This window comes from Alligator mississippiensis, chromosome 5 (genome assembly GCF_030867095.1).
Source record: "Alligator mississippiensis isolate rAllMis1 chromosome 5, rAllMis1, whole genome shotgun sequence".
NCBI classification, from domain to species: domain Eukaryota; kingdom Metazoa; phylum Chordata; order Crocodylia; family Alligatoridae; genus Alligator; species Alligator mississippiensis.
Genome location: NC_081828.1, coordinates 51,111,206 through 51,135,771, shown reverse-complemented (window position 1 = coordinate 51,135,771; position 24,566 = coordinate 51,111,206). Strand labels below are relative to the sequence as shown.

Genomic DNA, 24,566 nt, shown 5'->3' with positions numbered 1-24,566 from the left:
TTCTCTCAACCTCCCCTCGTAGGGTCTATCACGAAGGCCACTAATCATGCAAGTGGCTCTCCTCTGGACCCTCTCGAGATTCCCCACGTCCCTCTTGAAGTGTGGTGCCCAAAACTGGACACAGTACTCCAACTGCGGCCTGACCAGTGCCGCATAGAGGGGGAGCATCACCTCCTTTGATCTATTAGTCATGCACCTGCTAATGCACAACAAGGTGCGATTTCCACAGGCTCTGAAGAATTTGGGAGACAAACTGGATTCCTGAAAAGCCACGCAAGGTACCCCTGCTGGACTGGCCTATTTTGAAAGCATTTTTCATTTTTCAGACTGTTTTGTCTCAAACCAGCATGTTCAGCAAATTAATGCCTCTCTTCCCCTTCTCAAAGTGTCCCTGCATCTCCGTCACTATCTGAACCAGGCATGGCTGCTGTGGTCACTTGATGCACAAATGGTATATTAGGAGTTCTGCAAAATGTGACTGTGGCAATCCTAATCAAACTGTGGACCACATAATAACACTCTGCCCTCTATACAAATTTGACAGTGACAGTGCAGAGATACATTCCCTTTCCTCAAGAGCATTAGACTGATTAACTAACCTTAAATTGGACTTAAAACTGTTGCTCCAAGGCAGCCATATGAAAGAAGACGACAACTGAGCAGAACCTTCAAAGCAAAGAAAGGCCTGCCTACTCCAGTGAAGAAGGGGCCACTGAACCCAGTACACACACAAAAAAAGAAAAAGGTGCAGGGGGCTGCGGGGGGAAGAGAGAGAGAGAGAGGAGGAGGAGGAGGAATGCAAGTTGCAGGGTCAAAGTGATCAACAGCTCTGAAATCCGATTTCTTCTACAAGTCTATAGAGCAAGCACCACAGACAGCAGCAGTATAACCTTGCACAAACAGCCCTGCAGTTGTCCCTTCTGAACCATGCTGAGGTGCATCTAGGGATGCAGGTGGGTTAGTTGCCATGAATCTCCAGTCCTCAGCTTGTGTCAGCCAGAACTTCAAGTGCAATGCAAACACTTCTCCAGAAGGAACCAGACAGTGACCATCTCATTTCTCAAAAGCCACTGGACAGCTGCAGATAAAGGCTACTAGTCATTACTGAGCTAGAACAGATTTGAACCAGTGACCTAAAAATGAAAGATTCCACTTCCCACAATCAGTCTACCCAATCCTCCATACTCTTCACTTTGATTTACTGCTTTAATAAATATGTGTTTCTTAGTTTCCTGAGCGCTCTTGTAATAAACACATAAAAAGAGCATCTAAGAGAGGTGCATAAATTCAGTGTATAAAATGCAAGTCTCCAGGTTGCCAGAAGACTTAACTGCTACGAATTTCATTGCACCCCTGATTTGACAGTTTCAGAAAAGTACAACCTGTGCTTTACTTACATGCAGCACTGATAAAGAGGAGCTAGGATACTTCTTTCATCCAGGGAGGGGTTTCCAAAACTGAAAGAAAAAAAAAAAAAATCAGAAGCAAATGAACACTCAGCACCCTTTTAAACCGCACCAGGTTTTATAAGGAATTTGAAATCAATACCAGACAATTTCATGCTCCAACAGCTCAAATCATTTAAATGAAAATACAATCAAGCCATGACCAATTTCATATGCAATTACCAACAGTCCATACTAATGCACTTGACAAACAGCAACAGCCACTTCAGCTTATCTAGTCCCTTACTCTGCCCAGACATTTCACAAACACATTGTGAAGGACTTTAATAATATAAGCCTATGCTGCTATGCTAAGAAGGGGAGAAAAGTAAGTTATGAATCTGGCTCAAAAGAGAAAAAGTATCACCCCCCTGACATTGCTAGACAGGGAATGAATGAACAGCCAACTGACACATTCAGATGCTACAGCTGACCAATCTTAGGCCAACAGTCTGGCATACAAGAAGGTGACTAAATTCAGCCCATTATGATCACTCAACTGAAGAACTGCCAAAAGGACTCCATAGCATATTTCAGGTCTCATCTAAAAAGATGCCAAAGAAACTTTAACCAAAGTTTTTTTTTCTGTCATACATTAATTTTAAATGTTCCTAACAAAAAGCCTGGTCTTTAATAAGGTCCATTTACTAAAAAAGTCTGAAGCTATTCTGCTCAGTTGTCTGAGTTACTAATAAACACAATGTGTCTTAAAGTGCTGGAGTATATTTTTCTATTCTCTATTCATTAAGGCAGCTAAAAAGGCTTTATACAAACTGTAAAAACCCACTTCCAGGATTGGGAGGCCCCAAAAGGAAATTATTTTAGAAGGTTATGAGCATATGAACATAGATAACTATAATGTCCTGGGAGCGGGAGGAAGGCACGAGCACCCTCAGGAGGCCTCATGTGCCTCTACACTAATGCTTGTAGTATGGGATGTAAGCAGGAGGAACTGTGCCTCCTGATTGCAAGTAAGAACCCAGACTTAGTAGGGCTCACACAAACCTGGTGGGACCCTACCTACGACTGGGCAGTGGGCATTCAGGGGTACACCCTATATAGAAGAGACAGGACAGAGAGGAAAGGTGGGGGGGTTGCGCTCTATGTCAAAGAGCACCTCACATCATCAAGGATTAGCTTTGGGTTACAGGAGGGTCAGGCAGAGACACTATGGGTCAAACTACAAGGGGGCGTGGCGAAAGGGACCTTACAGTGGGTGTCTGCTACAGACCACCCAACCAGGGGGAAGAGCTGGACTGGGACTTCTCCAGTCAGCTTATGGAGGCGGTTAGGTCAAGGGACGTTATTGTCATGGGTGACCTAAACTACCCAGACATTTGCTGGGAGGAGCAGACAGACAGGTCTGACCACTCGCATAGGTTCCTGGCTGTATTACAGGACCTTCACCTTATCCAGGAAGTGCACAGCCCCACTAGGGGTAACACCTTGCTGGACCTGGTCCTGGCCATGGGGGATGACCTGGTGAGGGGACTGCAGGTCCTTGACCAACTGGGCAATAGCAATCATCACCTGCTGGATTTCATTATCCAATGCAGGGCGTCTAGGGCTCACACCAAGGCTAAAGCCCTTGACTTCAGAAGGGCCAACTTCAATGAGCTTAGGAGACTAGTGGGGGAGGCACTAAGGGTGCAGAAGGTAGAGGAGATGGGAGTCCACGAGGGATGGTCATACCTTAAGGGGGCGATCCTCCAAGCCCAAAGGATAACAGTCCCTGAGAGAAGCAAGGGGGGTAAGAGTGCTCAGAAACCCCCTTGGCTCAGCAAGGGCATTCAGCAAAGCCTGAGGACTAAAAGAGAGGCGTACAACCAGTGGAAGGGAGGAACTATCACCAAGGAGGAGTACTCCTCCTTGGCCCGGGAGTGTAGGAGGGCTATTAGGAAGGCCAAGGCAGAGGTGGAACTCAGGCTAGTGTCCAGGATTAAGGACAACAAAAAGTCCTTTTTCAAGTACATTGGGAGCAAGAAGAGGGCACCAGGCAATGTAGGGCCCCTGCAAGACACAAACGATAATCTGGTGACCACGCCAGACAAGAAAGCTGATATTTTTAAGTTTCTTTGCCTCTGTTTTCCTGAACAGGGACCAGGATATCCCACCTACCAGAGGTAAGGACAATCTTGGGGATAGCTCTATCAAGCCTTCAGTCAATGCAGAGGTAGTTAGGGATCTTCTGGAAGGGCTAGACATTTTTAAATCTGCAGGTCCAGATGCCCTCCACCCAAGGGTGTTGAGGGAGCTGGCAGAGCCCTTGGCCTGGCTGTATGAGCATTCGTGGTCATCTGGTCAGGTGCCAGGGGATTGGAAACTGGCTAATGTGGTCCCTATTTTTAAGAAGGGGAGGAAGGAGGACCCAAGTAATTATATGCCTGTAAGCCTCACCTCGGTGCTTGGGAAGATCTTGGAGAGAATCATCATCTGTGGGGGGCCTGCAAGGGAGATCATGCTCAGGGGCAATCAGCATGGGTTCACCAAAGGCAGGTCCTGCCAGACCAACCTGATTGCCTTTTACAACCAAGTAACTAAATCCTTGGATGATGGTGTCGCTGTGGACATAGTCTTTCTAGACTTTAAGAAAGCCTTTGACACTGTCTCTCATTCCATCCTCATCAATAAATTAGGCGACTGTGGCATTGATGCCTACACAGTTGGATGGGTAAAAAAATTGGCTGATGGGGCGCACCCAGAGAGTAGTGGTGGACGGGTTGTACTCAACCTGGCGAGATGTGAACAGTGGGGTACCCCAGGGCTTGGTCCTCGGGCCCGCACTGTTTAACATCTTCATCAGTGACTTGGACGAAGAGGTGGAAAGCACGTTGTCCAAGTTTGCTGATGACACTAAGATGTGGGGCGAGGTGGACACACTTGAAGGGAGAGAGAGGCTGCAGCTAGATTTAGACAGACTACAAAAGTGAGCAGATGAGAATAGGATGGGGTTCAAGGTAGACAAATGCAGGGTGCTGCACCTTGGGAGAAGGAATCCACAGCATACATACAGACTGGGGAGTTCCCTTCTTGAAAGCACAGAGGCAGAAAGGGATCTTGGAGTCATTATTGACTCCAAGATGAACATGAGCCGCCAATGCCAGAGAGCAGCCAGCAAGGCCAGCCATACCCTTGTCATACATCCAAAGGTGCATCTCAAGCCAGTCCAGAGAGGTGATACTCCTCCTCTATGCGACTTTGGTCAGGCCGCAGTTGGAGTACTGCGTCCAGTACTGGGTGCCACACTTCAAAAGGGATGTGGCCAGCCTGGAGAGGGTTCAGAGGAGGGCCACCCGCTTGGTGAGAGGGCAGCAGGACAGGCCCTACGAGGAGAGACCTGTTCAGCCTCAGCAAAAGGAGGCTGAGGGGGGACCTGCTGGCTGCCTACAAGCTCATCGGGGGGGATCAACAGCAAATAGGCAGAGCCCTTTTCTCCCCAGCACCACCTGGGGTGACAAGGAACAATGGTAATAAGCTGATGGAGAATGGGTTTAGGTTAGAGATCAGAAGGCAATATTTTACAGTTAGGGTGGCCAAAATCTGGAACCAACTTCCCAGGGAAGTGGTCCTCGCCCCTACCTTGGGCAAATTCAAGAGGAGGTTGGATGATCACCTGTCTGGGGTCTTGTGAACCCAGCATTCATTCCTGCCTGTGGCAGGGGGTCAGGCTAGATGATCTGTTCAGGTCCCTCCTGACCCTAGCTACTATGAAACTACTATGAAACTATGAATGAATACACAGATATAATAACTATCACATTCATTCCCCAGTGCTTAACGTATAATTCCCCCAACTTCTCCATTGCCAAGACATTTTAAAAATCCACCATTTTTGCAGGATGCACTCAAAGTAATCTGAAAGCACCAGTACTTAAATGTTCCCAATGTGGAACATGTTCCTGCTGGCATTTTTGGAGTGTTATTGAAGAGCCTGATGTATAGAGACAAGGATGAGTATTAAACTGAGCCTTGCTTATTTCACACAGATTAGAGATATGGACAGCACATGGACAGACCAGGGCATCCAATGTGTAAGAGGAAGAAAGGTTAAAGAATAATATTAAAGGAGATGGTAGTTTTCAAGCTATTTAAAAGATCTGTCCAGATTATGGAAAAGGGTGCATTTTAAAAACAAGCTAGCTACCAGGATTAGAAACACTCTTTGGCTCCAAAGTTGTACACTAAATTCCTAATTAAAACAGAGCAACTCATATTTTAAATACATTAGCTGGTAAGGACTGACCCTAAGAGCAGCGTTCCCGCTAAGCTGCATGGTGTGTGCGGCCACGCAGGCATGCCTGGCAGCATAGCATGAGCGTGCCTGTGCGGCTGCGCGTGCCACACTGCTTAGAGGGAATGCTGCCTAAGAGGGTACCTAATGACAACAGCTGTCAGCTACCTTGCCATTTTTTTTTTACATATCTACATTCTAGAGCAGACAAACCCCAAATGTAGACACAGTCTAGAAGAGAAGCTTTAGTTATAGAACCCCAAACACAATTTTACAGTAAGCCTACACTGAGTGTAAAAGGGTGCTCCAATCTTATTGCCTGATTCATAAAAGGATACTCTGTCATCCTCTAGACAGAATCTAAAAGTAAAGAACCTCATTACTCAAAAGAATTTAAGAGTCCTTACAGGGCACTAGCAGAAACTGTCACAATAGCATACAAAGTGCCAGCACTGGAGAACACATCAGAAAGATCAAGACAAGCTTAAAAAAAATTAATCTTCAAGAATTATTCGTGAAATACTGCATTTCAAGCCTTTAGTGGCTTAACCAAAAGTCTATCCAGAGAAATTAAAACTGTCTATCTACAAATGTCAAGGCCACTGAGCACCCATATTATGTGAAAGGACTTGCTATATGGAATACTGACAGAGTTTTAGGTTGGAGGCAGTGTAATGGACAACTATGGGAAACACAGAATGTAGCATGGATAACTTTATCATCAATGGCCAGAAGCACTAACATTACGTCCACCTTTTGGCATTGTCCAGAAGAATGAGCATACTGGCCCCTTCATCATCTTGGAAGCTTTCATAGTGATGTCGGTCAGCATTCCCAATCAAATAGTCGAAGATGGAAGTGTCAATGATGTCAAGGAGGCGGGGGCCAGCATCATAGGGTGAGGTCTTCTTCACAGCATCACAGTAGCTTTCATCATACTCCCACCTGAAGGCAGACAAAGAATCAAAGTCAAAGCTATATCAAAAAAAGATGACAGCTAGAGGTTCTGGCAGAACAGCCCAGGAAGACTCACTCTTGCACTTCAATGAATCAAGTTTGTTTGTTTTTTTAATATTTTTCTTTTCACGTAAGAGTCTTGAGCACAGTCAGGTTGGCATAAAGGGGTTTTAACAGTGACCATTACTTAAACAAAGAAAAACAGGGCTTGCTTAACATAACTAACACATTGAAACCTTAGTGAACACAAGGTGAGCTGTAGTTTTAACACATTAACTATAGGCCTGTTCTTGGTAAAACCAGAGCCAGTTATTTTCTCCCACAACGCTCATTTACTCTTCCTGTTCATTATACAGTACTTGAGGTCACAACACTGAATTCCCAAACAAGAGACTGCAGAACTCTCACCTCGACTTGTCTTTCTAAACGCTGCCTCATAACAAGTTCCTTGAGTGCAATGTCTAATTCTATTCTTGATTTGTTTTCCCCTTTTCAACAGTTCTCCATCCATCTTTCGTCTCTAATGAAAATGGCCTCAGAAGGTCACCAATGACCTCCACCTCACCAAATATAAAGTCCTCTTTTATTTACTCATTCTTCTTTAGTCCAGAACTGCCTTGGCACAATGGATCATCCCCTTTTGTCCTTGAAACCTGCTCCCTTGCTGCATTCCCATAGTACCATTTATCCTTCATCTCCAACTGCTCCTTCAGAATCTCCCATCCTCTTCTCCACAGGCAAACCCTCAGGGCTCTCTCTTTTCTGCTCTTCATGCATTCAAGATTTAGGTTCGGGATACTCTGATTGTTTCTTCCTGCAGCACACACTACAAGAGAGGCTCTCATGGGACACTTGCTTTCCCAATACCTAAACTCCAATCAGTTTACTTCTAAATACAGTTCAGTTCATTCCTTGTACCCCCAGGAAAAGTTTCACAGATTATAGTTTGAAAAATTAACCCACCCACAGCTCCAGCTACAACCTTCAGGGTGATCAACTAAAAGAGACTCCTTCACCCTCTGCCCCTGACAACACGTCCTCAACAACCTACCACTGTTTCAACCTCCATATGAAAAAAACAATTTTCCATCCAAAATGTTTTCCTCTCCCTTCACTATCACAGTTGACTATTCCACATTTTTCTTTCTTACTACTATTTGCAACCTGGATGGCATATCTGCAACTCTCCATGACAAGGTTCCTATTAGGTCTTGTCGTTCCTTCCTCTAGGTCTCTCAAAGCCATTCTTTCTCTCCATCAAAACAGCTGAAATCCTGCATTATGTTATGGTCACCTGTGACCTTTCCTAAGTAATAAGTACCTCTCCTATAACCCTTTCCATCCAAGGACTTCAATGTGCTTCACAAAACACCAATTATCTCTGATATGCCTCAGACCCTCTGCAAACTGGGAATACAGATCAAGGAAATGTCAACTGCATAAGTTAGCTGCCCTGCCCTGCCCCTACTCCTTAGTTGCCAAAAGTCACGTAATGGACCAGCAGCAGAGACAAGATTAAAATGTAGCTGGTCTGACTGTCTCAATAGCCATGCTGTCTCCAGAGGACTGAATTAAATTGTACTTGGGCCTTCCAGTATCTAACTTTTTCTAGTTATCCCAAGCACCATGACCAAAGTCTCTCATTGCTCTGAATATATCCCATATGCCATGTCCTTAAAACCTCTCACTTGCATCTTCTCTTCTTCCTTCATCAAAGTTAAACTCCACCTCCTTACATTCAATATACTGCATAAATACACAGCTCCTACACCTTATTTTATATTGCTTCCTATACTGCATAGACCCCCAACACGTTACCCAGCCCATTCTCACAAGTGCTCCTTTTATCTTTTTCACATGCTTTAATTAATGCTTTTCAGACCTGTGCTTAATCTTTTTGGAACAGCTTCCACTTTCCTATCCACCAAATTACCATCTTTTTCTTCCTCTCATTTTTCATGCAGGCTTCCAATGCTGACTCTGTCTCCAACACCATCTGCTCCTACATTTATTTCCAATCTTACATGGTATTAGAATCATATTGAGACTCCTTAGGTCAGAGATCTCATCTATTACAAGACTGAAAAAGGCTACATTTTCTAATGCCACTATAGAAATAATATTAAGGAGGATTACTCTGGACAAGGCATAAGCAGCAGAATTGGGAGGATAAACTCGTACAGAAATATCTTCCACAATTAGCACCAGCAGGAAGTAGATTTCATGACATATGAAATGTATGTTGATTTCTGCCCCTGCTCCCTCAGTTAGGTTTGCACAGGTTGAAAGCAGCAATATAGTTAAATAAAAGGAAAAAGTTGTAACATTGTTTGACCCCCATCTACATAAACTATGTTATAATATCAAGATTATCATGACAGAATAGGTGTTACCCCAACAAAGTAAAATACACTGTGCAAACAGCCTCTTTAAGATGTGAAATGGCTTCTTAGAGAAAAAAAAAGAAGAAAAAGAAAGAAAAGCTTTCTGTTCTTTCCAGACTTACAAAGATTAGATGATTCTGGCCTCGATTTAGTTCAGAACTTAAATATGTGTTGAACACTGTGTGGCTTCCAACTTTAAAAAGGCGACACCAACTTTCTGCTGAACGAGACCCTTTCAGAAGCCCAAAGAGTAGGTATTTAATACTTTAAAACCGGTTAAACCATGAGGTCAGATTCTGTGAATAACCAGATTATCAGAAATGAATGGGAACAACTTAATTCAGGGATTGAGAATATCCTGCTGACCACTTATCCAAGACCAGCACTTGGAAAAGTTTATGGGTCTTGGCAAAAAATTTACCCCAAACAGTTGCTGAGATACTGTAAACTCTTGTGCCCATACTCATTTCTTTGTCTAACCATATTGTTCTGGCATGAAGGCAGGGTCTATATATTGCTGGTAATCAGCTAATAAAAAGAACTTCTCAGTTCTAAATTCTTTAAGGTGAGATATAATGTGCCGTAAACGCACAAGAATTTCTTCTTGAAAAAACAATGGAATTATGTCTCTAAGAAGATGCATGAAATCTCCCAGAAACACACCGAAACTATTCTGGAATGAAACCTCTAAAAAAAAAAAAAAAAAAGATCAAAAAGAAAACAAGCACAGAAAAGCAGAAACATCCAACAAAATCCATTAAATTAGGCATGACGGGTAAGAGCTCAGTGTCACATTATGTTATTATCTTTATTACCTTTGTACTAAACTTATGGTAGACACAATGGCAAAGCATCAGCAGCATGGATCTAACACTGCCCAGTAATCTCAGTGATGTGGCTGAGTTGCTCAGAAACCTCACTTGACTTGTGGGATAAATTACCTTCTAGGCAGGCAGTGGCATGCTAACCATTCCAGGATTCCCTGAGGAATTCTCCCTCACTAGCCCAAATTAAAAGATGTCTTATCAGGTCTTCATTTGTAGCACCAGTTCAAGAAATCTGGCTGCAACTCTCTTTGGACCATGTGAATATTTTAATCGGCTAGTCACTGCTAAACACTGAAAAGACAATCTGACTGGGAACTGCCACATTACAGGGTTATGGGGTGCAGGTACCTGGCGAGTTTTCCTTCACGATAAGTTCTGCCCCAAGGGTGCCGGTGCTTCTGAAGAGGCCAGACATCAGGTAGCCACAGAGTGACTGATCCCTCCATGATGTCCCCCTCCGCACAAGCTGGTTCTGTTTCCCGACAATAGTAACACTTCCCATAGAAACAAGTATTATTACCTAAAAAAAAACCAAAAACCCAAAAAAGCAACACACAATGACAAGAATACAAATCAATCTATGGTAGCATCCAGTCATGGCAGAATCATGAGAGATTATTTGCAAAGTCCTCACACAGGGGTCCACTACATTTGCTCTCCATAAAGAGGGAAACAAAACTTTTCCCTGTCTCTTTGAAGGGAGCACCACCTGGAGATAAAACCAAGAGAAATATACTCATCTTTTAAGGTATGAAAAGGTCTGCATGGATACAGGAACTTTTTCTGTGACTGAATATATTATAATACATACAAATACATACACAAACTATATCATAGCACCACTGGATGAATAATGACAGTCACAGAGGCAACCTCAATTCTTACAATTTCTAACTTTCAAGTGTTTTGCTTTGCAATCTTAATATTGTTCTTTTAAAGCTTGTGTGTGTGCACATGTGCTTTCCTAATATTGTAGAACAGCAAACCAAAAACCCTCCAGAAGTGCCATCACGTGGCATTATGCTGTCCAGCCACAAGTATCATTAATAGAGGAAAACCTTTAGATCCACCACACAGACCTCTGCTGCTTTAGCTGAGAGATTAAGTGACGGCAATAATGGGCTAGCATCTCTGTGTGGCCCTACAGTACAAGGATGGATGGACACCTTGCAAGAGGCTTTCATGGATATTTACTGACAGCAGATGAACATTGGAACTCCGCAATCTTTGTCTACTTTCCAAGTGCAGGCAGCTTGGACTCTGGGAGGGGATAACGGGAAAGGTGGGAGCAGGGAGGAGATTTATGGCCCTCAGCCGGGGGCCAGGTTGCAAGTTCCAGCCTATGGTAGCAAAAGATGGCTGATCTCTGTTCTAATGGACACAAGCTTTTGCCTGCTCTTCACCAAATTTAACTCCTTCGGCTCTTCCTCTTTGACCTGCAGCCTAGCCCCTTGCCAACGTAGCTTCAGGTTTCAGCCTCCTACTTTCTTGTGCAATCATTTCCCTTTCCTAAATTTCAGTGTCCACCCTACCCTACGCCTCATTTCATGTCTTGACAGGCTTCTAGTCCTCTCTGCTCCCCACCACTCCCCAGCCTTAAGATCCTTGTCCAACTTCCTCCCATCCCTCTTTGTTCCACTCTTTTTACCCAGGCAATCCAGTCCTATCCCCTACTCCTGGCTCCTTGTCAGATCTCTCTCTCCCTCCTGCCACACTGATTCTTGTCCCAGGCTACTTCGATGTCTGACTAGATGATTTATCATAATTTCTGACCTTAAAAAAAATCATAAACCCTCCAACCTTTCCCCTGTCTCCCCAAGGCAGTTGCCAGTCCCTTCCAATTTTCTACCTGATTCTCTCTCCACCCACACAACCAGATTTCAGTCCTAGGCATGTGTCCACCCCTCCATCTTCCCTGCCTGCTCCTTCTCCAAATTAACTCTCCATTACACCTCCCCAAGCTAGGTCTGGCTCCCATTCTTATTTAGGCAGCTTTCTCTTTCCCACACTACCTAGATGTTAGTAAAGTGATCTCTGGGAGCACAACAGAGACAGGTTCTCTGCTCCCTGTTCATCTGTCTGGCCCTGACAAAGAGCTGTAGCAGCCCAGAGCTACCAAAGCAGGGGAAATCCTGCTGAACTCCAAAGTGCAACTTGCCTAGCACAGATGGGATCTTCAGGTGTTATCACTGTGTAAGTGCCATCCACTAGTCTGTATGGAGCATGTGTGAACTGTGGTATTTAAAAAGCTGGGTCAAAAGACTTGGTTAAATTTGAATGTTGATAAACAACAACCTCCAGGCAAGTTTTTTTAACACAAAGAAATATAACTCTTCATAACTGGACTGAAATAAGTAATAACTAAAGCACAAAGCATTTTCTGAGGCATAACCACCATCTGGAAACAGTCTGCCTTAAATGACTAAACACACTGAACTGCTATGAACTAAATACTGAAAATAGTTCTAACTACGATCACCTCAGCCTATTTTATATACAGTGTTTCAATGCTTCGCACACTGTGGTTTTATGCAAACATCATCCATTACCGTTTGGTGTGTCAGCCAAATCTTTCCAGCTGTCCATTCATGTTTACCATAGACCTAAAGAATAATTCCATTTTTTTGCTTCAGACATTAGGGAGAAATTATTTATTCAAACAAACAATTCAAACAGCCATACAACAGGCATAAAAAGGTAAAGGAAAATTAGTTTTTGTAAAAAAAACCCCCAACCTTGCCAAGTAAGTTTATGCAAGTGTCAAAATCCTTCCAATGACATGAAGCAACTTATTAGGTCCCTACAGTATAGTTAACTGATCCACAACTATGCCAAATTCTCATAGGTCTTTTTATTGGTTGGCTTAACATGTTGTTGTTTGTTTGGTTTTGGGTTGTTTTTTTTTGGGGGGGGGGGTAAGCTTCACAAATGATATAGTCCACTTACCCAGTGTCAAGAAAGTACTCAGCAGCTGTTCTGTGGCAATGGGTTTGATCTCTGTACGGAGATTCACAAACCGGCCAACCACCAGTGGAGCTCGTCGGAACCCCAGAATTCTGTTTTTAGGAAAGAGATGGCATGACATGGGAATCTGTGAAGACATGGGAATCTGTGACATGGATACATGCTAAATCCCCCAAACACAGTTTTCAGACCAGTGAGCAAACTCAGAGATAATTACTTATTCTATAACAGGTGGTCAAGTTGGAGCCCCACCCCTCCATTTCTTATTTCTTCCAAGACAGAGGCAGGAGACTTTTCTTTGGCAAACAGCTGGATAAATGAGAGTCCCTTTACAGGCCATCAGAGACACACCTCTATTGGCCAGAATAGTCATGACAGAGTAACACGAGATATACCTTTGCTGCAAGGGCAGAATATGCTGTTTTTGCAGTACTAAGCACAGGAAATGAGACCTGGCATCAGAACATGGATGTCACTTCAAGTGTAGCAATGCAAAGTAGTAACTAAAAGGTTTTGCTCCATTCATAGCAAGAGACAGTTTCTGGGGATTACTAAAAACTCTCCAATTAATTCATATGTTGAAACCCCAATTCAATTACACTTGAAAGTGGACAATATAATTTGAAAAATCCTGTCTCTTTGGAAAATACAAAGCCATTTGTAAGCACAAAAAAAATGGGAAGGATCATCTTATATTTAATACAATAAATAGCATCATTTAGGAGACCTGGATTCCATTCTTGTGTCTGTCACAGGCTTGCTTCATGGCAACAGACAGCTTGGGCACCTAGGGCATTTAAACACGTATTTTTTGTCCCATGACATGCCAGAGATCTGCTGCTTCAGAGAAGACTTGATTAAGTGAATCTGTTCCACACGTGAGCCAAGGCAAACTATGCTGTGCCACGGGCAGTTGTGTAAGTGGTGAAATGCATGTCAGTGCACAGAAAATGGTGGCGGTGAACTTCTGACGTGTCTTAGTTCAAAAGTGTGCCACCACCAGTTTCTCAGTGCTGATGTGCATTTCACTGATTATACTACTGCAAGCATCGCAGCACTTACATGTATAAAAATGCCCCTTGAATAGGATTTTTAATAGTGCTTAAGTAAGTTCAGCATGCAAGTATCAATGCAATATGTGTACTTAACTCAGGCACCTGAAAATTGCACCCTACTCCAAAAACAGACAATGCCTATTGTACACAGAGGTAGTGAGGTTTAATTATTTGATACCTGCCAAGTGTTTTCAGATCTTCAACTAAAAATGAAGATTGCAAAGTAGTATTTAAAAACAGGCATAACAGAACACAAGTCTCAGCAAATTATGTATATCATTCAGAACAGAAAAAAGGGTCACATGCGGCCACAGGCACAATTATTCAAGCTGCAGAAGCAAAGGTGGTAGCTACATGAAAACAGGCACAGAAATAAGACTATATGAAACAGTTGTCCCTTAATGGATCAGAATCTATGTTAAAGAGAAACACCTAATTGAGATTGAAAGTGGGGATGTCAATGTATGCCTCAGGCTTAAGAGAATACTACACAGAGTCAAATTCAAGAGGTTAACTTCACAACCATTAGAACAAAAACTGACTTTAGGAAAAAAAACCCTTTGAATTTTTCAGAATCTGGACTTGACAGAGGAAGTCAGAGGAAAAAGAAAATTGGGTGATACTCATACACCCTCTACTTTTTATATTCCTGCTCTAAAGAAATCCTCTTCAGAGATCCAAGAACAACAATTTTGGGCTAAAAACTTAACATCAGTTTCTCCAGCTAAAGGTTGACACAGAATCTGCAATGGTTGTAAATTAGAAAAAAAATGAAACTCAAAGTCTGGGGATCTTCAGTGAGAGAAAATAGGATTGGGATTGGATTGGTATCTCTTACCAGCAAATGTAATTGCGTTTAGGCTCTGTGGTGGGCCAGTTGGGGGTGCTCCTGCATTGAACCACCCACCTCACTGCACCTGACCACCTTCCAGGCTCTGAGTGCCTCCCTGGGGGCGCCTCATGTCTGGCCGACCCCCTTCCTGGAGCACACCTGCTAGCCTGGGGTAAAAACTGCCCACCCAGGACTGGGCTTGATTCTGGCTCTGTGTCCCCTGGGTAACACAGGCCTAGTAGCCCTCGAGGGTACTTGACTCACTTCAAGCACTTGGGGGTGCTTCCCTCAGTCGGAAGCACAAGTAGTGGTCTCCCTTAGTCAGCCGAACCAAGGGGACCCCAAAGCATAATCTAGACCCATTCTCAATAAGTCTCCCACGTTAAGTACAAAGGAAAACTTTACTGGTTATAAGGGGTAGGGCTGGAATAGGGTACAGGGTAGAGCAATATCAGAGAAATGCCATACAGCAAACTGGCATGGCTGGGTAGCCTTTGATCACGCATCTGAGTTACTGCAAGCTATATCTCTAGTTAGATCTCAGGTAGCTTACTCACAAGTATCATCCAGAGGCAGGTGGAGATTCCCTCTGGAGGCAGGCAGTTCCTTGATCATGAATTTTGAGAGAAAGAGCAAGTTTCAGATGGTCCAGCTCTTCTCTCTCTCTCTCTGAATCTTCCTCATGGCTGCTGCCCCCTCCTCCTGGGCAGTCCTTAACTTATATTGTCCCTATTATTTGCCTGGCCCAATAGAGGCCAGCACCTGTTGGCTGTCAGCCAACCAATTTGAAATGCATCACTAGTTGCTGGGCAGACTGGAAGCTCCTAAGCTCCCCAGGGAGCCCGGTATGTGATGCCAGTCACGTAGGCAGAGGGAGCAGGTTTCCCCCCTCCCTCAGGAATGTATCCAGCTCAGGTTACCTAAAGAGACAGGGTAAGGTGTATATCCCCTGCTGTGCCCATCCTAACCAAATTGTCACAGAGCAGCGTTTTGGGGGAGAAACAGAGGTGGCCTTCTGCCACAGGCTCATCCTATTGCTAAACAGCAAGAAGGAAAAATACATGGTTGTGAAGGCACACAGCTGTTAGGGGTGTGCAAAGTGGACCCTATTTGTTTCGGATTTGGATTCAGCCCGAATCAGGAACAGTGATTCAATTAATTGATTCGGATCACTGTCCCTGATTCGATTCGGCTAAAGCTGAATCTGAAGATTCTATGCTGATTCGGAGAATCAGCGATTTAGACATAGATACAGCTTTAAAAGTTTTTTCTACATTCCTTGAGGTAGCAGGCATGGCTCATGATCGCTGTGATGCTGGGGTCCATGGAGAGTCCCACAGGAGTGCGGGGGGGCCTCCAAGTGCTTGCTGGCGAACCCGGAAGTGGACCGGAAGTATTTCCGATCCACTTCAAGAGGGAGCACATTGGGGGCCCCACCCTGCACCACCTCCGGCTCAGCAATCAGCAGCAAGGGAACCCTGGGTGCCCCCCGCCCCAGACCTAGAAGGCACCAGTCACTGGGCTGGGGGAGGACGCAGGGGGGCTCTGGTTCATTTCTGAGTCTGCTGCCAAGTGTGCTGGGGACCCCCCCACGCTTCTGTGGGACACTCGATATGCCCCAGCATCACAGCACTCACAAGCCCCTGCTACCTAGATGTATGTAGAAAAAACATTTAAAGCTTTCTCTATGTCCAAATCTCCTAATCTTTCCAAATCAATTTGGAGGGTTCCGATTCGATTCAGAGAGATTAAATGGTCCTCTGATTCAATTTGAATTCAGAGATTTGGCCACCGAATCGGGCTGACTCTCCGCCAAATCGAATCAGGGACTGAAGCTTTGCACAGCCCTAATAGGTGTGCCCCACCCCAGTAGCCAGACTCCACTGTTTTTTATCCTACTGACTGTGAAAGAGGAAATGAACCTGGCATAAGTTCTGGAACAAAACAGTCTGACAGCATACTGCTTTTGTACAAGGGATAATACAGGAATAGATAAAGAAATTGTCATTAATAAACCAGAACGCTGCCTCCAAAAGTGTACAGCATCCACCCAAAACAGGGAGACATCACCATCCAGAGCAAACACAAATACAAGTAACATGTAGGCAGAGGGCTGTCACTGGATATTTGCTTGGGATAGGGATACATCTCTTAGAAAGACAGGAGAAAAACCAAAGAAGCAAGGAAGAGAAGGTAGCCAAGAACGACAAAACAGTCTCAAAAGTACTGGCATCACGGACCTGTGAAAATGCTAAGAAAGTGCTGGCTAGAAAGGGGCATGGAACTGAAAGCAAATAAAATACTTCCTGCTTTCTAATTCTCCCATGTTCAGAGGGACAAGATCCATACATTCTCTGTAAATAAAAGGGACTATATAAAATATATCTGGTTTCCTCCTAAATTTCTCCTCATTTTCTATGAGCCCCAAATTTTGGCTCATCATTCATGTCAAAAAGTGCAATAGCATATCTTCATGCTATTGCTATGCATATAAATAGCTAATCCCTCTTCTAACCTTGCTTATTTTTACCTTAATGATAACCTATGCAGCAATGACTTATACAGCTGAATTACACAATTGTGCAATAAAATCATCATTTTGAATACACCATCATTTACTGTCATTAAAATATACCTTGTTTTGGAATCAAGACAGAAGGAACAGAAGAAACCAATTTACTTTCTTTAGAAAATTCATTTCATATACTTTTATCATGACCCTCCTTACTCATCTCTCCCTGTATTTTCAATCATTTCATAGGAGTTTTCCATGCCCTTATAATTTTTGAGGCCCTTTTCTGAACCCGCTTTAATTGCATACCAGCCATTTGTGGGAAGAATGAAAATGACTGCATCCATAATATTCTAGATGAAACTGCACCACTGATTATGGCAATAGAATTATGATATTTTCTGTATTCTTCATCCCATTTCTTAAGCATTCCTTGATCTGTTTGTGTTTATGACTGCAGCTGCATCTCAAGCTGAGACTTTTACTGAGTCCCAATAATACCCAGGTCCCTTTCCTGAGTGGATCCCATTAACTTAGAAGCTTGCAAAGTAGATGAATATTTTTCCTCCTCCAAAGTGCATTATTTTGCATTTACTGACACTAAACTTCACTTATATGGCACATTCCACTGCCTTAGGTTACTCTAGAGCAGAAGTATCAAACTCACCCTGACTCTTGGACCAGAACTAGGCCCCAGTGCTCCTCCTGGGCCAGATCCATGGGTCTGGTGGCTGCAGCAGTCCAGTGACAGGCCAGTGGGGGTCCAGCAGTGGCAGAGCCAAATTATGACAGGCCAGGTGGCTGCAGCATGACCAAGGGCTATGTCATATAGCCCTTGCTTGCTTTCCTGTCACAGATGCTGAATTCTACAGAAGGCCATACTCCTGCAGAGCCATACCTCCAACTTCTGGTAGACTGCCAGATAAACTAACTCCACAGGCCATACGTTTTACATCTCAGCTCTAGTGTTTCACAGATTTTGTGGGACTTAACTAATAAAAATAATTTTGTAATATCAGAAAATTAGGGGTGCACCAATAAAGATTTTCTTAGCCGATACCAGTAGCCAATTATTCACCTGACATATTGGCCAATACTGATTCAATAACCAATTTACAGGAGCACAGTTGGACAGCATGGAGAGCAGCTCCCTGCATGTAAGTTTGTGGAGGGGAAGGAGCATCCGGGGGAGCAGAGAGAGGACCCCACAGTGAGGGAGGGAATGGGGCAGGGGCTGGGGACACTGCCCAGCCAGGGTGGTGAATGGGACCACAGGGCTAGGATGGGGAAAAGGAGAGCCACAGGTGGCTTGTCCAGGGAATCAGCATTCCAGTAATTAAAAATGACAGTGGGGGTGCTTGAACTAAAGCTGCCGCCACCATTTTTAAGCACAGGGATGCTTTTAGGAGCAGAGCCAAGTGGGGTGAGGGCAGAGGCGGGCTACCTATTGGGGGCTTGGGGCTCTACGCCTTGCTGCCTTTGCCCTGGGAGCCACACACTGGCCGTGCACACCCTGCCCATCTGGCAGTGGGAGGCATAACTCACTGCCCCCACTGCTGCTGATGGGCAGGGGACATATGGCAAGCGCATGGCTCCTAGGGCAAAGGTTGCAGGACAGAGACCACAGTGGACAACCTGCCTCTGCCCTGCGCATGGGGGGGTGGGGGGAGCCACACTCCCTGCCCTGGCCCTGGGGGTTCCATTCACTGCCTTGGCTGGGCAGTGCCTCCATCCCCTGCCACTGCTCCCCTCCCTCACCATGGAGGCCTTGATCTGTGCCCCTTATGCCCCTTCCCCTCAAAAGACTTACCTGTAGGGTGCTGCTCTCCATGCTGCCTGGCTGTATTCCTGGCCATGCGCATGCTGCGGCTGCACACATGCACGCAGTGTCTGGGGGCCCTGGCCAGAAGGTGTATTGTATTTATTGGTGACATTATCAGCTGCACTGGCCAAAAAAAAGCTGATAGCTTATAATGTAAATTTTCCTTTTATCAGTTCTGATCTGATATGCAACTGATACACTGATGCACCTCTACAGAAAATGCTGCTATTTCCCCACTTCTCTTTCTAAATTTTGGGGAAATATACTTTAAAAAAAAATACAAAAGTACAGAGATTAAAAATGGTTATTTACTCCTCCTCTTTGCTTGCTGACATATTTAAAAAATTGAGTAAATTAATGTGACATTATTTCCTTTTTCAGAAACTGTGCTGGTTTGGAGAGGTGAGCAAAATATGGCCCGTGGGTCAGATCCAGCACGCCAAGGGATTTTGTCTGGCCTGCAGCGAGTCCCTCAGTCCCATCCAACCCAGGTGCAAGGGGCAGCCTGGGCCATGGCATGTGTGACCAGTTCTATTGCCCCAGGCATTCAGCAAGGCTGCAGCAGCGTGGTGGCTAGACTTGTTTATCAGCAGCTCCAGTGGCAGCAGCCCCAAGCCCCAGCTCCCCCTGCATTGGGCCCTGCTCATGCAAGTCCTGGCCAGTCTCCATGGAGAGTCTGGGATCACAGGGCCACTAGGGCTTGGGGCAGAGCCACAATCTGCTCCCCACGTGCACGACCACGGAACCGGCACCCATTGCAGGGATGCGTAGGGAGTAGATCATGGCTCTGCCCTGGGGCCCAGCCCCATGCTATCACGGCTCATGATCCCAGCCCTGGCCCTGCCTGCCCATCCCGTTCCTGGATGCTGCTCCCTGCTTGCCCACAGCCCCATCCCATCTACCTAGCTGAGGATGGAACAGAGCCATTTAGGGAGTTTTGGTGAGGTGTTGCAGGGGGCAGGGGGACAAAATGGGGACCTACCCAGCCTGTGACAGCTCACCAAAACTCCCTAAGTGGTCCTTGGGCCCCAATAACTGCTTACCCTTGCATGTTTTATAACAATTTGTGGGATGTTGGATCAGCAGGCTGAAAGTGGTGTCTCAGAACACCTATCTGAAGAGGAAAGGTCCAAAAAAAAAAAAAAAAAGGAAAAAAAGGAACAGTAAAATCAGTTTCCCTAACAATTCCATACCTGTCCAAGTGAAAGGCTGCTACCTCTGCGTTGTGTCTGTCATACCCAGCATATGGTTCTCCTTCTACCACATAGTCTCTGGCATATCTGTAAATGCAGTAAATGGTGAAGTAGAATGTTTTGTGCAGAATTCTTCTAAATACCATATTTCAAAGCCACACAAGGAGGGATTGTGTTGAAGTGTAACTGGCTTTAGGTCATACCTAAAATGATTTCTTGTAGGAGATGGAAATGAATTTAGTAAGATGACAGAGTGATAAATTATGATGAGGAGAAGATTGCTTAGGTAGCCAAAACTATTAACTAATTTTATTTGAATACAACCACATGCAAGGTCACTTCTATGAATCAAGGCAGCAGGCCAAACAGAGAATTTGGGAGGTGAGGGGGTGTTATGGAAATCCATGACTCAGAAAAAGGTTCTAAATTGACAGGTAACTCAACATAAGACCTCAATGTGCTATTGTGGCCAATAAATAGGCTTGGTAGGATGTGATTTTTATTGATAAACACTGATTTCACCCCACACTTGCAGACCAAAGAAAAATATTTATATAATTAATAATCAACATTTATAGAAAGGGGACATAACAGAAATGATGGCTGATGGAGTGTGTGATGATGACAGGAGGAGCAGTCCTACAGCACAGTGCTGACTGTAGTTTGGACTGCAACTCCCAGAAACTCCAGGGGCCTGGGGAACAAAGGAAGAAAAAGTAACAAAGTAGATGAGGGAGCTACGAGTGAGCAGAGCCAGGACAGATGGCAGCTCTGCCGCTCATCTGGCGGCAGTCCTAAAGTATTTACATTTGTTGCAGCGGGCAGTTAAATTGCACTATAATAATAGTATACTGTCATTAATAAATTGTCTGCCCCCAAGTCCCTAATTTTGTGCAAACCTGAAAGTTTAAATCAATAAAATCAAAATACATGCTTAAAAATAAACATCAATATTATCCATCAACATTATTAAAAAATAAAAATCAAATTCTGCCATGCCTGCCAATAAATGACTAAAGCAATTCTTGTAGAGGAAACTTAATAATGGTTAGAAAATCCTAGATTCTAAATCTGTGCTAGATTCTTATCTTTTCTAGATTCTTTAATTTAGCAGAGAGGGGTATAACAGGATTGAATAGTTGGAAGCTAAAAACAAGCGCATTAAATTAGAAATAAGGTACGCTTGTTTTGATGGCAAAGATGGTAAACCAGGGGTACAAGCTATCAAGGAAGTGGTGAATTCTTCACCTTTTTAATATGTAAGTTAGGACTGGACAGCTCTCTGGGAGATGTGTTTTTGTCACACACAAATCATCTGAATCAATACAGGGATCACAAGGTGAAATTTGATAACCTATGATACACAGGAAACCAGAACGGTTAGTTCCCTTCTGGGTTTAAATTGTAAGTATCTGTGAAAAGTCCATGCTAATTAAAAAAATATGAGAAACTCTGGTTTATTTACCCTGGCAAAGGACATGCAAATAATAACAAACTATCCAGGAGTGATCAATTATCACTAATGTGGGTTGTGTCGAATTGGGACATAGACTGGCACAGAATCAAAAAGCAGTGAATTAAATCATAGTGGTGAATTAACCAGTGTTTACAGGAACAGCTATAGAAAACAAGGACTATCTCCAAAAGTATGTCAAAATATCCAGCTAAACCTGTTGTCAAAGTATCCAGCTAAACTTGCTTTAACACCAATACAGTGTCAGTTTTATGGGACAAAAGCAGCCCTTATAATCCTCAAATCCAGTCAAATTGCTGGCATTTCTGCTAAAACTACCAAAAGGAATACTAATTAATGCCAGCTGTGATAGCATTTTCTGGGCTGCAGATCCTTATAAACTAGGGACTGAGGCTGGACCAGCAGTTCATTTAACATAAGGATGCATTGGTAGCAACTCTGGAATGAAAAATGACAATTTAGAGATGAAACCATTTAGATTATATAGTCTCTGAGCCACACATCTATTGTGGGCTCTTGAAAGTACAGTTGCTTTGAAAGCTGCAGGTCTAAAATTGACTGCTATTGCATGATCTGCTCATAACTTTAGAATATGCACAGTATAAAATCTTCTGAGAAAATTCTTCTAGCAAAGATGGCAAATGGTGTTCTAGAATCCACTCTTCCCCAACCTCTAACTTTATTATGAAGGTGACTTAACAACACAATACTGCTGGGGACAGAAGCTACTCAAAGCAAAATCATCTAAAAAGGCAGAAAGATCAGTGAAGCGGTTATGTGACTATCTCACGTGGAAATGAAATTCCCTCCCAGAAGCAGGGAATTGCAATAATGTTCATTATACCTTTGTTCTTGTAGTATTACTAAGACTGAATACTCAAGAGTAATATATGCGATTCCAAGAGAGGCAAATTCAGTGCTCGCATGCAGAACATGAACCTATTCAATCTGCTAATGCTGTGCCGTAGGCATGGGCATCATTTTGAAAGACCCCAACAAGTAAGAAACCTGACAACCTGCTCCGAGGTTGACCATACGTAAGCATTTAAGATCTTCCAGCATTCTATAGAAGATGGTATAGATAAACCCGTATGTCCTTGCCAAAAATTCCCTCTCTATCCTCTCTTCTCCCACATGCACTACATACCATGGCAATTTGTCCAGCATTCCTATAAACATTCCTGGTTGTTCATGCCCTTGATGTAGTACAGCCACTTTGCCTACATGCATACAGGCTTTCCACTACTGGAATGTAATTTAATGCTTGGTAAAATGCTTTATGGCATCCAGTTATATAAAAAGCTCTATAGAAATGCCATGTCTTGTTCCTGTATTTATGAGATGAGATGCCTGTGCAAGTGGTGCTACTACTGCTTCTGTGCAAAAGGTGAATACTGTTTCAGCACAGTCCAACCCCATGCTGCTGCTCTAAACCAGGCCTAGAAATGGACATTAAAGAAAGAGTATTGAAACCTTCAGCTGTCCAGGGCAAATTTGCACTTGTTCTTACAGCAGAGCAATTTTCCTCCAATACATGGTAGTAGAAGTCTATACTGTGGCTGCCTGCCTCCACATCCCTTGGAGAAGGATGGACGTCTGTTCTGTGATGCCAGTATTTAAACTTGCATTGCCCTTTCCCAAAATGAACACAGTATCTGTTTTCTCTTTTTCCTTGTACCCAGTTTGTTTAGAAAATCCAACACTTGCACAGGCCTCTTCCTGAGCTCTATGGTAAGACAGGAAAGTGTTCAATCAAGACATAAACAATGTTTTCTCATTGACAAATACAGAGATGAACATAAAACAACTACATTAAAATGGTAACGTCAGAGCCTTCCAGATCTAGTTCAAAAGATAACATCAATCTCCTCTCCTTCACCCGTCTAAACCAAGTCACCACTATGTACACATGCCATAGCAACCAGCACCACTCAGCAATGCTGGAAGAGCCTCTTCAAGTCATGACCAGTACTTCAAATAGCCAGAAGACACTATTCAGCAACCTAAGATCTGACCAACATTCCCCCAGGACCAACCACAATGATTATGCTTCTAATCTAGAGAAAGGCTGGGTTTAAGGATCAAAGCTGTTCAGCTCAGATTCAGTTGACAGAGCAGCTGAATATTACTAGACGTCAGTTTGGCTCCATTCCAGCCTGGCAGCCCTAAAAGCCCTTGTAATCCTAGAATGATTATCACACACAATGTGTTTATACATAAATGCATGAATCAACCAGAGGAACAAAAATCAAGCACGTTTATCCAGTGCCTGATGGGAACATTTACCTCTTGGGTTTGAAAACCACTTTCTGTCCTCCTTCGAGTATCAGCAATGCTTTCAGCTGGGTCCCCTTGTATCCCACATCAGCTTTTATTATTTTCTTGGTAGCCATGGCATGCATAACAGCCCCCAGCTCCGGCGTCTCCTCAGGATATACTTCCCGGGGCACCACCCACTGAGCTGCAATCTCCCAAGGGGACTGCAGTGTATGGTCAAGCCGGGGGTCCAGCTCCACACGCAGGCTTGCCATCATGCGGTGAAAGGCGCGCAGGTCCTCGCGGTTGGCAGCTGAGGTGTCCAAGTTGTCAATGAGGAATACCTTTGTGAAAATGAAGATGACAACAAGGATGGCCAGCAACACCACTCGCTGCTTCAGCTTCATGGTGACCTTCAGCCCTTCTCCCCTGACCCTCTCTTCCAAGGGCTGCAGGAAGTCTATTACAGATCAGGGTGAGGAGGGAGATGCTAGTTAATGAATTTCATTCCTAACTTTCACTCTGAGGGGTCTGTCATCACTGAAGCATCTTCTGGGACCCCTATAAATTAACAAAAAAGTTTAAGTTTCACAGGCTCATACCCTCAAGTACCA

The 24,566-nt window shown here is 44.0% G+C and overlaps 1 protein-coding gene across 2 annotated transcripts in view; it reads right to left on the bottom strand.

Annotated features, from left to right (window-relative positions):
• The window catches only part of FAM20B (FAM20B glycosaminoglycan xylosylkinase), a 41,224-nt gene that overhangs the window by 5,377 nt on the left and 11,281 nt on the right, over positions 1–24,566 (bottom strand). For both annotated transcript variants that reach the window (XM_059728354.1, XM_006276822.4), the window contains exons 2-7: positions 23,983–24,513; positions 20,223–20,309; positions 12,791–12,900; positions 10,193–10,364; positions 6,430–6,621; positions 1,398–1,457 (exon numbers count right to left, since the gene is read on the bottom strand). In XM_059728354.1, coding sequence (XP_059584337.1) covers positions 1,398–1,457; positions 6,430–6,621; positions 10,193–10,364; positions 12,791–12,900; positions 20,223–20,309; positions 23,983–24,359 — 998 coding nt within the window. In that variant the 5' untranslated portion in view covers positions 24,360–24,513. The remainder of the gene's footprint in view (positions 1–1,397; positions 1,458–6,429; positions 6,622–10,192; positions 10,365–12,790; positions 12,901–20,222; positions 20,310–23,982; positions 24,514–24,566) is intronic.